This window comes from Argiope bruennichi, chromosome X2 (genome assembly GCF_947563725.1).
Source record: "Argiope bruennichi chromosome X2, qqArgBrue1.1, whole genome shotgun sequence".
Taxonomy (NCBI): Eukaryota; Metazoa; Arthropoda; class Arachnida; order Araneae; family Araneidae; genus Argiope; species Argiope bruennichi.
Window position 1 is genome coordinate 86282338 of NC_079163.1, and position 16683 is coordinate 86299020.

The 16683-nt window shown below is 29.6% G+C and overlaps 1 protein-coding gene across 5 annotated transcripts in view; it reads right to left on the reverse strand.

The window, feature by feature from the left end:
* Positions 1-16683, reverse strand: part of LOC129960205 (rho guanine nucleotide exchange factor 17-like) — a 259387-nt gene that overhangs the window by 210180 nt on the left and 32524 nt on the right. For all 5 annotated transcript variants that reach the window (XM_056073437.1, XM_056073438.1, XM_056073436.1 and 2 more), the window contains exons 2-3: positions 15949-16164; positions 3140-4789 (exon numbers count right to left, since the gene is read on the reverse strand). In XM_056073437.1, the coding sequence (XP_055929412.1) occupies positions 3140-4789; positions 15949-16107 (1809 nt within the window). In that variant the 5' untranslated portion in view covers positions 16108-16164. The remainder of the gene's footprint in view (positions 1-3139; positions 4790-15948; positions 16165-16683) is intronic.

Sequence of the window (16683 nt, forward strand, 5' to 3'; positions counted from 1 at the left end):
GATTTCGGGAAGCGGTGGGAAAAAGGGTTTTAAAAAGATTAATTTAAACTCCAATTAAACCCCAAAAGTTGGAATGCACCCATCTAATTATGAAAGAAGTGAGAGACGGTGTAAAAAACAGGTGACGTCAAACTAGGCGTGACGTCCTTCAGTTCGTAGCCAAACATTGCATCACGGGTTAAAAAGGGCTGCTAAATCACCTTTGCTGAAGAGATCACTCACAGTATTACATACGAGAAAAGGTTCTTTCATAATTTTTAACAAGACATTATTCTTTTAATTAAAGATGAAATATATGAAAGATTATCTACTACATTTAAAGAAAAAAATGTAATAGTTATCATATCCTACTTTTTAAATCCAAAAATACAATTTATTTATATTTTTCACTAATTAGTTGTATCAACATTTTCAACTTTTTCCTTCTCTAAAATAACACAACTCAGAATAAAAATAATTTTTTTAAATTATTTTCTTTCCACAGTAGAAAGCAAATCCTAACCATTTATTTTTCTTTAATGATCCCACATAAGCTGATATATGTGGGATCATTAAAGAAAATCACTGATTATAATTTGATTCATAAGTGTTTACATATACAATTGCTTATTTGAAGGTGTCATTCCTAATAAAACTACCATTTCGGATTCATACAATATCCATTTCACCGTTTGATAAAAACCTCATGCAATTTATACAAATTTGTTGAATATTCTTACAAATCTTATTTTATTTAGAAGACATTGTTTACTTCATTTTTGAAGACAGGACAAAATCCATCATTTAAACATATTAAAAATTTAAATTTATTGATTATTTTAAATGCGATTTTGAAACAAATCAAATCTTCTCTAAATGAATTATTAAAGTGAATTTTTCCCTTCTGTCGCTTAAAAACAAACTTTGTATTTGAAAGAATGAACATGATGATACGAATACATCAATTTTCATCATTGCTAAAATTACAAAAAGTATTCATAGATGAATTTAAAATAATACACATCAACCGGTTAAGGGCGTTCGATGTGTATACACGTCAATACAAATCTTCATTTTGGCGCATTCACTATGTATATATATTTTTTTATTTAATGAAAATTATAATCTTACTCGCTTTATTATAATTTTTTGCTCAATTTAGTACGAAACTATTTGTATTGCGTTCGCCATGTCCATGCGTCATGAATTTAAAAAGGGAAACATGAAGGATTTTTAAAAGTAAATTCCGCAGTTAAATGGTTAAATTCGTAATTTTAATAAAATATATTATAGTCTTTTTGCCTTTCAAATTTTAAGAAATTATAGCAATGCAATTTCATTTTCCAAGGGAGTTTTCTGATTTTAAATAGAATAAAATGAAAGCATTTTTTTCAATCTAAATAGTAAGTAAATTTATTTGTACTTATTTCATCTTCGTTTTTTAATGTGTAAGCTGTGTTTCATGTTTCTGCATCATTGAAATGTTTATATAAATGTTTTCTATATTCCTGGGACGATTACTGCTGCTTTGTATAATATGTTAATAACGGTTTTAAAAAAAGCATAAAATATTTCTATAAAAAATTCATTATGATATATTTTAAACAAAAATGCTTTCTTTAATATCTGTTCTGTAACTAAATTACGAGAAACCAAATTTTAATTTCTAATAACTGTAAATAATAATAAATTTCGAACTCATCAAACAAAAAATTTTTTAACTCAAATATGTTTATAAATACAATTTAAGATAAATTACAATAAAAGATAAACTACAGAAAAAATAAATTACAACCAGATAATTATTATAAAAATAATAAAAAATAAATTATTATACCAAAAGGCTAAATGAGCAATTTTGCTGGGGGGGGGGGGTCTAAAAGGCAAAACGGATAATCATTGAACAAAGAAAACTTACGGTTAAAAATTCTAATCAGGCATTTTATTTCAAATTTTCCATTTTCTTATGAAAGATTCAGCGAAAAAAATTTCAATAAGTTTTTATGAAACCCGAAATCTGACTGTAAAGTCTTTGCACTATCTACCTTTGGGTATTACGCAATTCGGCATCAGAGAATCCTGCTGTTTGAAGCTATAAATAGCTATTTAATGCATGCAGTTTTTGGTTATATATACTGCACACATGTAGCGGAGATGTTTTGAATACCCGAAATTCTTTAAAAGCTGTAAAACGTGTTCACTCATATTTTTGCATTCATATTACTTTTCTGCTATTATACTGAATCTTAATAAGTTCTGAAACTCCATTTACATATTTTGAAGATTGCTTTTCTTTCAGTTCCTTTTATTTATTATATTTTGGGGGGCATTTAATATTGTAAAACAGAGAAAAAGTTATTTCAAACGCATACTTTTATAATATTTCCTTTCTTTAGTATAATTAAAACTAAAAGCAAACGAAAATGCATTTGCAACGTAACTGTTGTATTTCTCAGTATTTAAATCATACAACTACATTTACAACTACTAATTTTATTTACTACAACTACTATTATTTCTATTCGTATAGAAATAATATTAGCAGAATGTTCCCCACTTTTTCAGAATAACATTACCAAAATGTTAGAATTAAAAAAGAAGGATTTTTTTGTTTTTAAAAAATGTGAAATAATTAAGGAGAGTTTTTAGAATATGATATTCATTAAAAAATTTCCTATTAATTATATAAAAAATTAAGAGAAAACTGAAATAAAAATAACAGTGTTTACATAAGAACATATATTTCAATTTTTAGCAATAGAATCTTATTTTGGTTTGAAAAATAGGAAAATTAGTTATCAGGAACAAATTAATTGATTTAAAATAAGAAAAGAATAATGAAAGTCTGATTTCAAATATACTCAATTCTTATTAGTTTTACTTAGTAATATTCAAGAGCATTGTTATTTTAATCACAATAGACATTTTTCTTTAAATATCGTCTAATTTTAATCATTTTTTACAAAAAAAGGTTATGAATTAAATAAATGAATTTTTACACATAAATCAAATACAAATTGCATTTTAATCAATAACCTAACAATAAAAATTTACTATTTTAAAGTTTCGTTAAAAATTATTAAACTATTTCTATCGAAAAGTATGTTTCCAAATTTTATTATATATGGACTTTCTAGTATAAAGTAAATAATCAACTCACCATAATGGGTTGGTGCTGTGCTTTTGATTTCCCCCTTGGTAATGTGGATATCTTCTTGGGAGACTGAAGAAGCTCTTTCGCCTTTTCTCTATCCTCCAGGAAAGCATTTTCTTCGGCATTTGAAAACGAAGAGCTGCGGATTATACCGAGTGGGCGATACTTTGGGTTTTTAGGACTTTCAGAATTAGGCTTCAACAGATCCAATAGATGATCCTTAAATTTCCCACTGCCAGACTTCTGAGCTCGAGGGGGCTTGGGAGATTTTTCTTCCATGTCAAAAGCTTTACGATCGGTCTCTAATGATGCTCTTCTCTTATATTTGTCGAAATCTAAGTTGGCTAGAATATTTTTTACAATTTCAAGTTCCTCTGACGGACTGCTGTCACGCCTTGTACCATCATGTGCTTTCTTATCCTTCAATCTTAAGTAGTCAGTGTCCTGGCTTACCAAAGAGGAGGTCAAGACCTTTGGTAGTTCGGGCTTGGAAGCAACGACAGGTTTTTTCAGTTTAGAGTCAGAGCCTGAGGTGGGACATGCTTCATCTCTATGCTTGTCATCCTTTTTAAATACTTGTCTTTGATCGGATCGGACAGTCTGGATCTGCAAATCACCCGAACTACGGTCTAAAACGGTGGTCTGAACGTCATTTGATTTTCTCCAAGTTGTGTTGTTGTCAGAACTGTCTTTTGATTGAAAATTCTGATAGAATCCAGCTGAATGGTTGTCCGAACAAGAAGATGCCGATCTTTCTACACGATAAGGAGACGAAAGCTTCGGCGATGACACCTGCAGAGTGGCACTCACAGCATGTCGGTCTGGCGGCTTGGGAGTGAACTGCAGCGTCGAACGGTAGATAACAGGTTCAGATTCTTCATCATCATCCTGCACAAATGTAGGATTGACATACTCAAAGGTGTTGTTTGAAATCTCGTACTCCGAGGGTTTCAAGGGACTACCACGAGGGCCAAGCACGTTACGAGAGCCTGCATGTTCACTTGGGCTCTGCCATGAATGATTCAATAAGCTGGAACCTCCAGTTGTTTGTTGCGAAGAATTTGAGGTGGCTTGTTTCTTCTCAAAAACATCATCGTTGCCACGTTGATATGATGAAGAATCTTGGTAGCTATCAACAGCGGTATAACGTCGGCCAACCCTTTCAGGTCGCTTACTCACTTTCTCAGGTAAGGTAAACTCGTCACAGATCTTCTCGAGTGAAGTTATAATGTCATCCAGGGGAGACTGCGGCTGCTTCGTCGTTGCAGAGCTAGCTGGGAGGGAGCGGCTAAAGATAGCGGGACTAAAACCGTCTGCTGCTTCTGCTCGGCACGTGACGCCACTTTCGACAGCGTTTGTGAATGAAGCAAAATTAGAAGTATTTTCTGTTTGGCACACGCTCGCAGGGGCAGGATGACTATTCTCCAAAACTCGACTGAGGGTAGTTCGTCTCTCGGGGACAGCAGGCAAAGTACCTTGCTCTAGACTAACCCTCCGTTGTTTGGGGGCCACCGGCGGCGGCCGGGGCTTGCAGCGGAGAAATATGTCCCCTTCGCTACAGCGACGAGATGGGCCTGGGGACAAGGATTCTGTAATGCTTCTAAGTGGACTTGAGGTGAGGCTAGAGAATGTCGTAGATTCTTGAGACCCTGTATGCTGATGGGAAAAGACTTTAGTGAATACTACATAGTTATTTCTTTTATAATAAAACATAAAAGAGAAAGTGAACAGGTAAATAGATAATCAATTTGCTTATTTATTAAAGAATAGGGAAATATTTTCTTAAAGTACTTATTAACGATAAAGAAATTAAAAAGTTTTCGATTTAAAATTTCGATTTCTTAAAACTGTAAGCTTACTTTATATTTTTCAAATATTTTATATTACTAACTGTTTCATTACAAAAAAAATCCAATTATAGTTATTTTTAAAACAGTGAAACGTTAAAGTTACTTTAAAAAGTCTTTGATTAAATAAAAGCTTTTGCATTTGAAATTATGAATTAGCAAGAAATTTATTTGAACATGGAACTATTATAAGCGTGCCTTTCAATAAGTCAACATTTTAAAAGTTTAATGTCAATTCACACTAATCTGTTCAAGATTCAAAAGAAAATTTATTCCTTTAATAAACATTTTTCTTAAAAGTGATAACTAAATAAGATTAAAAATTGAAAATGTGATTATATTATGGATTTCATAATAAAATTTCAATCGTATAATTACAACTGGGACATAATTTCTTTCACAAATGGTTCCATCCTCGTTTTAAAACTTATTATAAGGTAGAATTAAAATGATATATAGGTATTCAGATATCCTGAGATATTTAATGGACAAACGGAGAAAGTTTTCGATAACGAATTAAATAGTTTGAACTTTATAACAATTTTTTATGAAACTACTTTGAAATAATTATAGCAAATGAAAAGATGATTTTTTTTTACCTAAGTGTTATCATTGATACATGTCTTTGGTCATTATATAAATATGCTTTCTTTATTCATATGACGCAAATAATATTACATTTTATTTACAATCGCCCTTATAAATATGATTGCTTTTCCTTTGAAAGAACGAAATACTATAGAAATAAAAATCAATATATTGAAAAGTTTGAAATTTCAGAACCAAATATTTCACAGAAATTCTTTTATTCTATTCATAGGATTAAAACTGCATTTCCATAAATAAGCAAAAGAAAGCCAAATTTCGAAAAATGATCTAAATCACAAGTAACTGAAAGAATAAAATTGACTAAACAAAACTTTTTTCCAACAACAATAAAATAAATAAAAGTATTAATTACAAGAAATCATAAGATAATGAAAAATGGCTTAATAATTACATTTTTTTTTTTTTTTTTGGAACAGAAAAGTTATAGTTAGCACTTGCAACTACTTTTATAAGAAGCATTGGAAAAATTCGCATCTCTTTTTTACTTATTTACTTACTCAGTCTTCATAAAATTCCTTTATTTACAGCAATTTTAATTAATTTAAAGTAAACAAGGAAATAAATTAGGGTAATAAGGAAATAGCAAACCACAATTTAAATGTTTTTATATTGAGCATCTTCCTTCTGTCAATAAAATAATAAGAAAAAGACAATGAGTCAGTTTTTTTTTAAATTTTTTTTATTATTAATTCAATTTTAAGTTGGCCATTTCAGGGAAATGTCTTTTAGAAACTAATATAAGATCTTCTGGTACTTTTTCAAATGATTGCATAATTTATTTGTTATATCATTAAATCGATTCCACTACTCTAAACTGATTTCATTGTAAATGATATTCTAGCGATTAGTGTAATTTCGTGGTCCAGATTTTGAATCGGTATTGTTTTTGTAAGATCTAGTTAATGTGATTAATCCCTAAATGCCTAACATGTTTTTTGTTTTTTTTAGGACGGTTTAAAAAATATCTCAATTTTCAATAAATAAACATTTTAACTTTAAAAATGTATTAATCTATTCCTTTACTTTTATTTTAATTTGTCACTAATAGATGGCAGTCCATAAATGGTACAAAGTGTGTCCTAAAATCATTATGTTTTTATTTTCTTCAAGAATTACGCTGTTGATAGTAATCTCAAGAAGAAAAAAAAATCCATTTTCAAAGTTATGAATTATTTTATCTGTATATATATATATATATATATATATATATATATATATATATATATATATATATATATATATATATATATATATATATATATATATATATATATATATATATATTTCCAATTGATTAGACGTCATCTGCAACCAGTATACAAAATATTTTTGAAAATAAAAACAATACTGAATTAAGTAAAAATTCAAGTTCAATAGTAATATGTACACATAACTCAAATCCTACTGTTCCAAATGTCAAGCCGTAACACTAAAACAATATAATAAATCAACTTAATTTTAAAAAGTAATTAATAAACAACCCTGAAAATAAATCAATACAGAAATCACATGAAGTCTGTGTCAAATGTAAATTGAATTGATAGTAACGGTATTCTAAAATAATAATGATTTATTAAGCGTTAACGTTAATTGAAGTTAATACATCAAGATGCTACTTTACGTTCAATAAAATGAAAAGTTAATTCAACTGGTTCACGGCTTGTCTTGTACGATTCCCTTACAAATGCTAAGGAATATCATACTGAGATCTTTAATGACAATCTGCCATTCTATGTGCATCTAGCTTGTCTTCATATGTTTTTTCCATGATTTTGATCTTTTGTAGAAATTCTTGTCTTGCAGAAAATGCACCTCTGTGCTCACATAAAACCAAAATTTTCAAACTTTTAGACATATTTCTTTTAATTATTTAGACATATTCAATTTTTGTCTGCTTTTTGTCTAACCTAAAAAAATTCAATAGCTAAGAAAAATGATTAATGACGAAGTCGAAGATTCAACATTAGTCTAGATGCTGACAATTTTTAAACTTTTGTCTAGGAAGCGTTTTATAAATGCTTTAGAAGTAAACATCTTATTTATTGAGTGAAATAATGAATCGTTTCGTTAGGTCAAGTTCTATATGAAATGATAAGAGTATTATCTTATTTCAATAAATCAATGGTTTCCTGATAACTTTCGCTGCAGTTATAGTCAGCAATTTTCTTAAATACCATTTCACTTTTTTTTATTATTGATTTTGGTTTGCACCACTGTCCCACAAACAAATAAAACAGGAGTGCCTCGTATATCTGCCTTATTATTCCAGCAGAAAATTGACCATCTTCAGTACAAAACAGACCAGGGATCCTCCTGATAGCAATTTTGCAAGGCCTTTTCAATTTTTGACTAAAATTTAACTTTTCATTAATTTTTACAGACTTAGCAGGGAACTACAATAACTGCCATTGTGCAGTGACAAACCTTTTAAATTTTGGCCTAATTGGCTACAAAATGTCTTCTGTCCTCTGGATCATTTTTTATTTCTATGAGCAAAGTAATTTGAAAAATATTACCGCAATGCTCAAGCTCTTTATTCTCTAAGTATGAAAGAAATTTCATCTCCAGATTCTGTAAACTGTTCTTTTAATTTCAAGCTCTAGACGCTTTTTTCCCCTTTTAATCTACCAACAGTATTAAATCTTATTTTTACAAGCCAGATCCTTGAATTCTGCTTTAGAGAAGACTCGCACAATTTATTAAAATTGTAAGCATACAAGTGAAATTTACAAACTTTGCAAATGAATAATATTAAAAAAAATTGGCAACATATATTTCTGGTTTTAGACATCACTGAAATATTGAGAATATTCATTATTTTAAAAATTAGAACCGATTCGACAGAAGTAAGATAAGTTTTGCTATTAGCAGCGTCAAGAAACTCTAAAGCCTTTAAAACTTCCTTTGCAACTGGGATTCTTTTTTTTTTTCAGAACAGCTATTTCTTTAAAAATGTGGGAAGGAGATTAACTACTCTTCTCTACATCAAATATATATCTATATATTTTTAAAAGACCCTTTCAAGTCTTTCATCTCCAATACTTGAAAACGAGTCTATTCTTCTAGGAGAAAATCCATCACTTGCAATTGGATGACACTGCATGGTGACAACCAAAGTGTAAGTTCTTATGGCATACAAATGTCAAAGTGAATTTTTGAACTGAAGAGAGAAAAAGATAGCTTTATAACAAGTCTATCGCGACTTCAACAGTTATCCCTAATAAACCATAATCTCTAGCGTCTTTTTATTTTTTTGTTTTTTATAGATGGACTCAATCAGAAACAGCGGTAGTCTAGACAACACTATAACTAGTTATTCTGACAGAATATAAAAAGTATCTATAAATCGCAGCATGCCTTGAAAGTTATCTGCAGATCTTGACATTTCTACTAGGAAAGGAGCATCTCAGTAATCATTTCGCAAAGTTTTTTCAACTTGGCGAATGAGTACTGACGCGAAATAATTACTTGAGTAGCATAGAAAGAGGGAGGAAAGTGGTTATAGATGTGTCAAGCACCAGTGACGGGGAGAGGTGTGACGGCTATCACTTTGCATTACGCCAAATTTTTAAAGACAATTAAGACAAGTTATATCAAGGCCGAATTTTGAACCAACGTGAGAGATATTATGGACATACCGGAGCCCCAAACTCCACACTTCAGAGCCACATCACCGGGATTTTAAAGCCATATTTAGAGAAATATGATTACCCAGAGGCGAAAAATGCATATTATATCCAGAGAATAATCTTTTTCTCTCTACGCCACTGTCAGAAACTGATATATCGGATAAGCCAGGATTCAGACATTATAATAATTTTAATGGTAATAAGACATTTCCAGATGCCATATCGTAATTTTTTTGACATTAGCAATGTAGTAGAGGCGCCAATAATTTTATTCCATCTGTGCTCGGGGTGGAAAAGCTGTTGTAGTAATTAAACAGTACATTTGTATTCCCATCGAATAGTTAATTTGTGGTGTCTCAAATCATTTGGCAGTGAGTTTTATGCTTTGTCCTATTGTATTAATCAATGTTTAATGGAGAGGTTTACGTCCAAGATGGCAAAACTGCAATGGTGATGAAACATAATAATTACACTCCCTGGAATAATATATCTGTGGAGTCTGTAATCCTTCTCAGATAGTTTTGCTTCTCTGCTCTATTGCATCTTGAGTAATCTCACTATAGAAAAATGTATTGATACCTTGATTACATATCCTAGATAAAGACAAGGATATTTAACCAAGGTGGCTGAAAGAGAGAAAATATCTTATTCTCTAGAGACTTGAAATGGAGTACGAGAATACTTTTCTTTCTCTCTTCTTCGTATATAACTTGTAATTTGACACATTTTTTTGCCATAATTTAAAGGTTAAGAAATCATAATAAAAACATTGAATAGAAGTTGTACAACTTCTGTTGATATTCTCACTTTCTAACGCAGGCGACAAATTTACTCATTACATATCTGTTGTTAAAATAGGATACAGACATAAACGATCAACCATGTGATTAGAGAAGAAGCTTATTAATTCAACGGACGGAATGAAATGAATCTAACAGCTATACCAAACCGTAACTTAGTATAAAATTTCTGCTAGTATAGAATTTGTTTTGACCGTAAAGGATTAATTAAAAAATGAAAGTTAAAAAACCAAATTTTATATTCCAATTTTGCTCCGTCTTTTTTTTTTCCTTTACCCATATTGTTTTCAAATTTTAAATTTCAGGGAGCTGTATGTATCATTAAGTATCCATCTGTTTAAGATTTCTAGAAACTTTTCTTAATAATAACAAATAGTGTCAAAAGATATTTGCCTGCGAGGAAAAGAAAGAAAAGAATACTTTCTGTTCCTACGGAAAATAGCTAAATTTAAAAATTGAGTTTAAAAAGAAAAAAATGCTGGAGGAAAATCCGATTCCTTTTCAGAGTAAAATCTAAAAGCTGAATGCGTTATGTTTCTTTTGACTAGCAGCAAAAGTCTGAAAATATTCTTTTCGAAATGAAAAGTTTCTCCGCACGTGACATTTTCTTTCACCTTTAAAGATTTTACGCAAAAGAGACTAAATTTCCTTCGAATATGTCACAGAATTTTTAAATTCTTTTTGTGGAGATATTACTTGTCAAACAGAAAGAAAGGCTAAAAAAAAAAAAAAAAAACAGAAGATGTCCAGAAGATAAGATTAAATGTCCAGATAAAGAAGAAGAAGAAGGGAAAAAAAAAGGAAATATGCTTTTAGCATAGTTCAAGAAAACCAAGACCTTTCAAGATTTTGCAAAAAAAAAAAAAAAAAAACATTTACTGCCGAATATTTAAAAAAGCCTTCAGTATTCTTTGTATGGGGACACCATTTGTCAAACAGAAAAAAGACAAAAAATTACTGATGCATTTGATAGAAAATCATTTTTCTGTCAGAAGTACAGCTAATCTAACCTTTTATTTTAATGATTATTTGAAATGTGTATTATCAAATCTATTATGTAATACAACATTGTGTCGGATAGCCCAAATAAATATTTTTGTACATAAAGATATTTAAAATTATCAAAATATACTGTGAATAATTGAAATGAAGTAAATATATACTTCGTCGAATGCGAATCAAACTTTAACGGGAAGATAATGCCTGTTAGAAAGATATACGAAGTCACATTTGTGATGCTTCTGAAATCACAAAATATCTTCAAACAACGGCACACTTCTTCAATTACGGGTTCAGATGCAAAATAGTATTACATAAATAAATTTTGGAGTCTCAAATTTACTGGGGCCCCATTACTTTGTCAGATTCTTCAGTATAATTAAGCAGAAATAATTAAGATGCAAATGGATTGAAAAAGTATTAATTAGTGTAATGTAATAATCATATTCAATTATTGTTCTCATTCCTCAATTACTGTCGATTTGTTTCCCTTTTCTTCTTCTTATACGCCATATTTGCAGTTGCGGTAAATTATTTCGTATTTAAGAGTAATGAAACAAAATCGTTAATTGGAAATAGTGTATTATTTATATGTACCAGAAGTGGAGGGAAAGATTTATTCAATTGTGATGGTAAAGTTACTGATTTATAGATCAAATGTTTCAACATAATTTGAGGGTTTGGATTTCAGATAGGGAATGTAATATTATAAAAAAGAGTAAACATTACTCAAGGCAGCGTGTCGCAATTTATTACAGGTATTTTTCAGATGTCATTAATTATTTCAATGAAAAAAGGACATAAATATATCTATACTTTTACAAAAAAATATTATTCACTATACCTGTATTTTAAAAAAGGATAATGTGGATATACAAGATGATTAAGAAATTCCGCGTCTATAACTTTGAGAGGAACAGAAAATAAAAATGGCTCATAGTCATCGAAAACTTTGCTCCGTTATATGCAAGTTGACACAATGGTATGAGAACAAAGATAAAAAAAACCTTTATTATGAGAAAATTAGCAGTTTTCTAAGTGGTATTTATTACATTTCACATAAAGCGATCGAAATTCAATTTTGATAATAATACACGAGTATGAAAGCTTCTAGAGATGAGGGGAGATCTGGTATATCAGAAATCAGTAATGGTGTGATGCTCTCTGACAGGGTAAACGCTAAGTCAAATTTTCAGTGATTAATTTCCTCATCTTTCATGTTTTATAATTTCTAAATCTCAATGCATGAAGGCTGATAAAAATGGTTATTTTTTATATTTCCTTTTGAAATTTATTTGAAAAATGAATTTGAAATCGCCATGTACAAGTAGTTTAAGAGTTTTGAATATTTCCAGAATTGAGAAATTATTAAAATATATATCAGAAGTTTATTTTTCAAAGTACATGGTATGTACAAAGTATGTAAATTTGCATACCAGACAAGATTTCAAAGAACAAAGTCTCAATATATTTTTATATGTTGAATAAATATTAATTGCAAGTAGTTCAAGACGAAGCGATAGGACGTTTGCAATATTAGCAAGAAATTTTAACCTGTCGTACTATAAAGCTTCTATAATGTGGACATTGATCTTTTAAACGAGGATAATTGGTGTGCAAAATTCCTCTCGTTCATTATTTCGAAGTCCAAGAAAATTAATTTTACTTTATAATCTCTAATGCGTAGGTGTTATGACAATTGGAAAAGAATTTTGTAGATATTGTTATTTTTTTTCAATTTAAAATGATCTTGTAAGATGGGGCAAAAGTCTACATTTTTTTAGTGAATGTATAATCACGTGCTGCCGGGATCATGAAACAATGCCTTTCTTTTCAAATTAATTAATTCACTTACCAGCCTCATTTACACGAAAGTTTCTAATTACCCCTTGGCTATCCCGGTTACAACTGAGATTATTGGGAACTTGTGTTTCGATTTCCGTTTAAAGTAACAAATTGGTTTGTAGAATATCGATTTGAGATAATAAGAAACTACTGCACATTATATCAAATATGTCTTTCTACTTCAAGAAACTAAAGAACAAAATTTCTACTTCAAGTAGAATGCCAGATTTACTAATTCGTTATTCTTTGGTAATTGCATTACCTGAAAAAGTACTTTATTTTCCTGAAAAAATATGCATCTAAAATAGGATCCTAGAGTACAGTTTTTATCTGACGTCTCAAGCTAATAATTAGTCAGCAAAAGGAATTTTATTTAACCAAACTGGTGTTCTTCAAAGATGTGACATCCAGTTCATCACCATCAACAACATCAATTCTGGAGACATAAGAATAATGTGTTTTCCTTCTGAAATCTTCAATGCTATCAATCAAAAAATATATATTTATAGAAAAATCAGTCATTGACGATTCCAGCTGCGTTCTCTATCTTTATAACTTTCGCTTCTTTTTGGAGATAGTCAAATCATAATCTTCAGATTCCTCCATACACATCACATTTTCTTCTTCCTCATCATGAGTTTCCTCATTTTCTTTCATACTTGACGTCAAACGGCTTTAAACCATTATTAACAACCAACTTTCATATGTCAAAATAAAATACATATCGATCACACAGTAAAATTTAAAAAAATATTTGTTGTTAGTTTGACATATAATAATAAGCATTACAGGATTGAACACTGCTCTATTCCTATATTTGTTATTATTTCCTATCATATAATAAATTATTACATATATATAAAAAATAAAAATTCTTATAATTCTTATTACATTAAAAAAATTTTCAGGCATTGAAAATTGGCAAGGTCTATAGAGAGTACTAAACTTTCTCAAGGGTTGTTACAAAACTTTTTAAAACCCATTTAAAATCCAATTCATATATTCGTAACACACTATTGCATACGTCACACTTTAGTTCCGAGATGTCTAGCATTCTAGTGACTAACCGATTTAATATTTCTTTATTAAAAACTATTTAATAGATCAAATAAATATGAAATAAAATGCAAATGAATAATTAATTTTAATAAGTTCAGTTAATATGACGTTGCAATACGTGATGAAAGACATCATGCATGTCATCTAACTGCACGATGCACATGGATCTACATGTTACAAGATTTGCAATAGATTTGAAAATTGAGAAATGAAGCACTGAACCTGTATCAAGTGAAAATAATAATAATGTGTAAATAGTTGTAATGGTAACGAAGCAGATATTTTGCATCATTATTAATTTTGTCTTTTGTCAATCTATTCAAACTGTTTAATAATTAATCATAAATTATTTAGTTATTACATTTTTGATAATGTAAATAGTAAAATAAATTATTCGGGAAAAAAAGCCTTTAATTTTTTTATATTAATTAAAACTTTATTTCCAAAACTAAATATTTTAAGTGAGTTTGTTTCGAATGTTTACGTTAATTCATATAGATTTACTCAAATCATTTGAAAAATAAAATTTCATGCCCCATAAATTGATAACCAATAATATAAATGCACATTTTACACTAAGCGAATGAAATGACTTCAATAAATTCACATCTTTATTATTTGTTTCAGTAACTTTTCAATTTTTAAGAAATAATATAAATCCATCTTTTTAGGAAATTAAATTTTTAAAAATAAAATTAATAAAATTTTTAATAAATTAATTTTTTTTGGAAATAAAATTAATTAATTTTATTAAGATATACATTTTTAAAAATCGAAGCAAGTAAATTCTTTCAGAAAGCAAATTTTAAAGTGCAACCAGAAATTACGAAATCGTAAATTAAATCAATAAACGTTCGGGTTTATTTAAAGTAAAGCTACTATTCAAATTTCTTCAACCAAACCGCATAATTCAGGATACAAGAACAAAAAATAACCAACTGACTGCAATCTTCAAAATAAAAGCAACAGTTGATCAATAAATTGTTTGGAGTAGGAAAAATAAAACTCATCTGCATTCAGCGGAAAAAATAAAACTACAGTTTCTTCAAATGTCAAATGGCAATATTGGCTTTTGTTGTTTTCTCTGAAGACCTAATTTGCATATAAAACTATTTAAAATGATCATTTATGGGTTAAGAGGAGTTTTTTTCTGACCATCCTATTAAAGAAAGTATAATGAACAAACTTTTCAAACATTCTTATATTACGCATAATCGTAAATTCACAAATATGTTTATTTTTTAAAAAATGCCCATTAACATTCATCGAATAAATCACATACCTTTTATTCGAATTTCACTATTATATGAATATTTATGAAATAAAATATATTGTCTTATTGCGTGCTATATATTTCATCACATTCACAATTTGATATGAGATATGTCTCACAAGTATCATTGTCGTAATTGAATCTCAAATTCAAAAAATTGCGATGTTGAATACTTTTAGAATGCCCTGCAAGTGTATTTAAATACTCAAAAGGTCCTCTGTTAAATTCATAAATATAAAACATCACGGGCGATGAAAAATAATTAATTCATATATATATTCTATGAAGAAGTTCCGTTTTTGATTAACTAGGCCATTATACACATTTTAAACTGAGAGATTCTGGATGGAAAATTCTAGAACGTCATTGAAAAACATTTCCTAAACGTAATAAATTTTCTTCACATTTTCTTGATATTTATGTCATAAATTATTAACAAAAATCAACCCGGAATATAGAAAATCTCACATTTTTCGGGCTTTGAAATTATCTTTTGAGTTTATTCAATCATATTTGGCTTGTAAACGAAAAATATTTGGCCTTAAATATTGACCATGATAAATAAAAATACACATACAACCATTTAAATTCCCTACTCTACTTATATAAACATTCAAAATTCACATAATTCTTGTATTTGAAGTTTATTTAAGAGGGATAAATAATTTTCTTTAACAGTAAACCTACGCCTTATCGTCCCACGCAAGTGTCAAGGACAGTTTTCTAGAAGGATAAGGGTCAAAAGATGTCCTACCTGTAGTGTCCTGGTTGGAGGAGCCACAGGTGGGGATGATTTGGGAATGAATCCCTTGCCAGGTGTTCCGGAACGGGCCTCAATCTCCTGCGCACGCGCTTTCACGGAGATGGGAACGGGGGGTGGAGAGGGAAAGCGAGGCGATGCTTCTGACGTCATCCCCCCAACACAGGCGACGTCACAGAATCATGTGTCCTTATGCTCCCTAGGCTGCACCTGTTGGAGAAAGAATAGAATCAACATCTTTACATCTCTCTCTCTCTCTCTCTCTCTCTATTTTTTCTTTCTTTCTTTTCCTTTTTTTTTTTTTTTTTTTTTTTTTTTGTGAGCGAATGAATACAAACCGAAACATAGAGTGATTTATGGACTGCAGTTTTTTCAAATACCAGTAGTCTCTCTTAATGAGATTTGTTAGGAATTCGATTTGCAGAATACTGCTGACAGTTTGCCGATTTGTTTTGCTTTTTCGTTCTCACTCTTGCTTTGGCTTGTTGACTGAGATCTAGGAGATTCAAGTTTTTAAAGAGGAAAAATTATAGAAAGAGAGAAATGGAAAAATTTGCAACTCGAGAAAAAATCGTTTTTAACATTCCATTCATATCAACTGACTTTGGAGTTAATTCGCGAACTGCCGAAATCATATGAAAAACACAGCTGCAGATGTTTCCTAACAAGAATTTACTTAATTTTTTTTTAAAAAAAACATGAAATAATTTTCTATCCAAAAATCTTCTA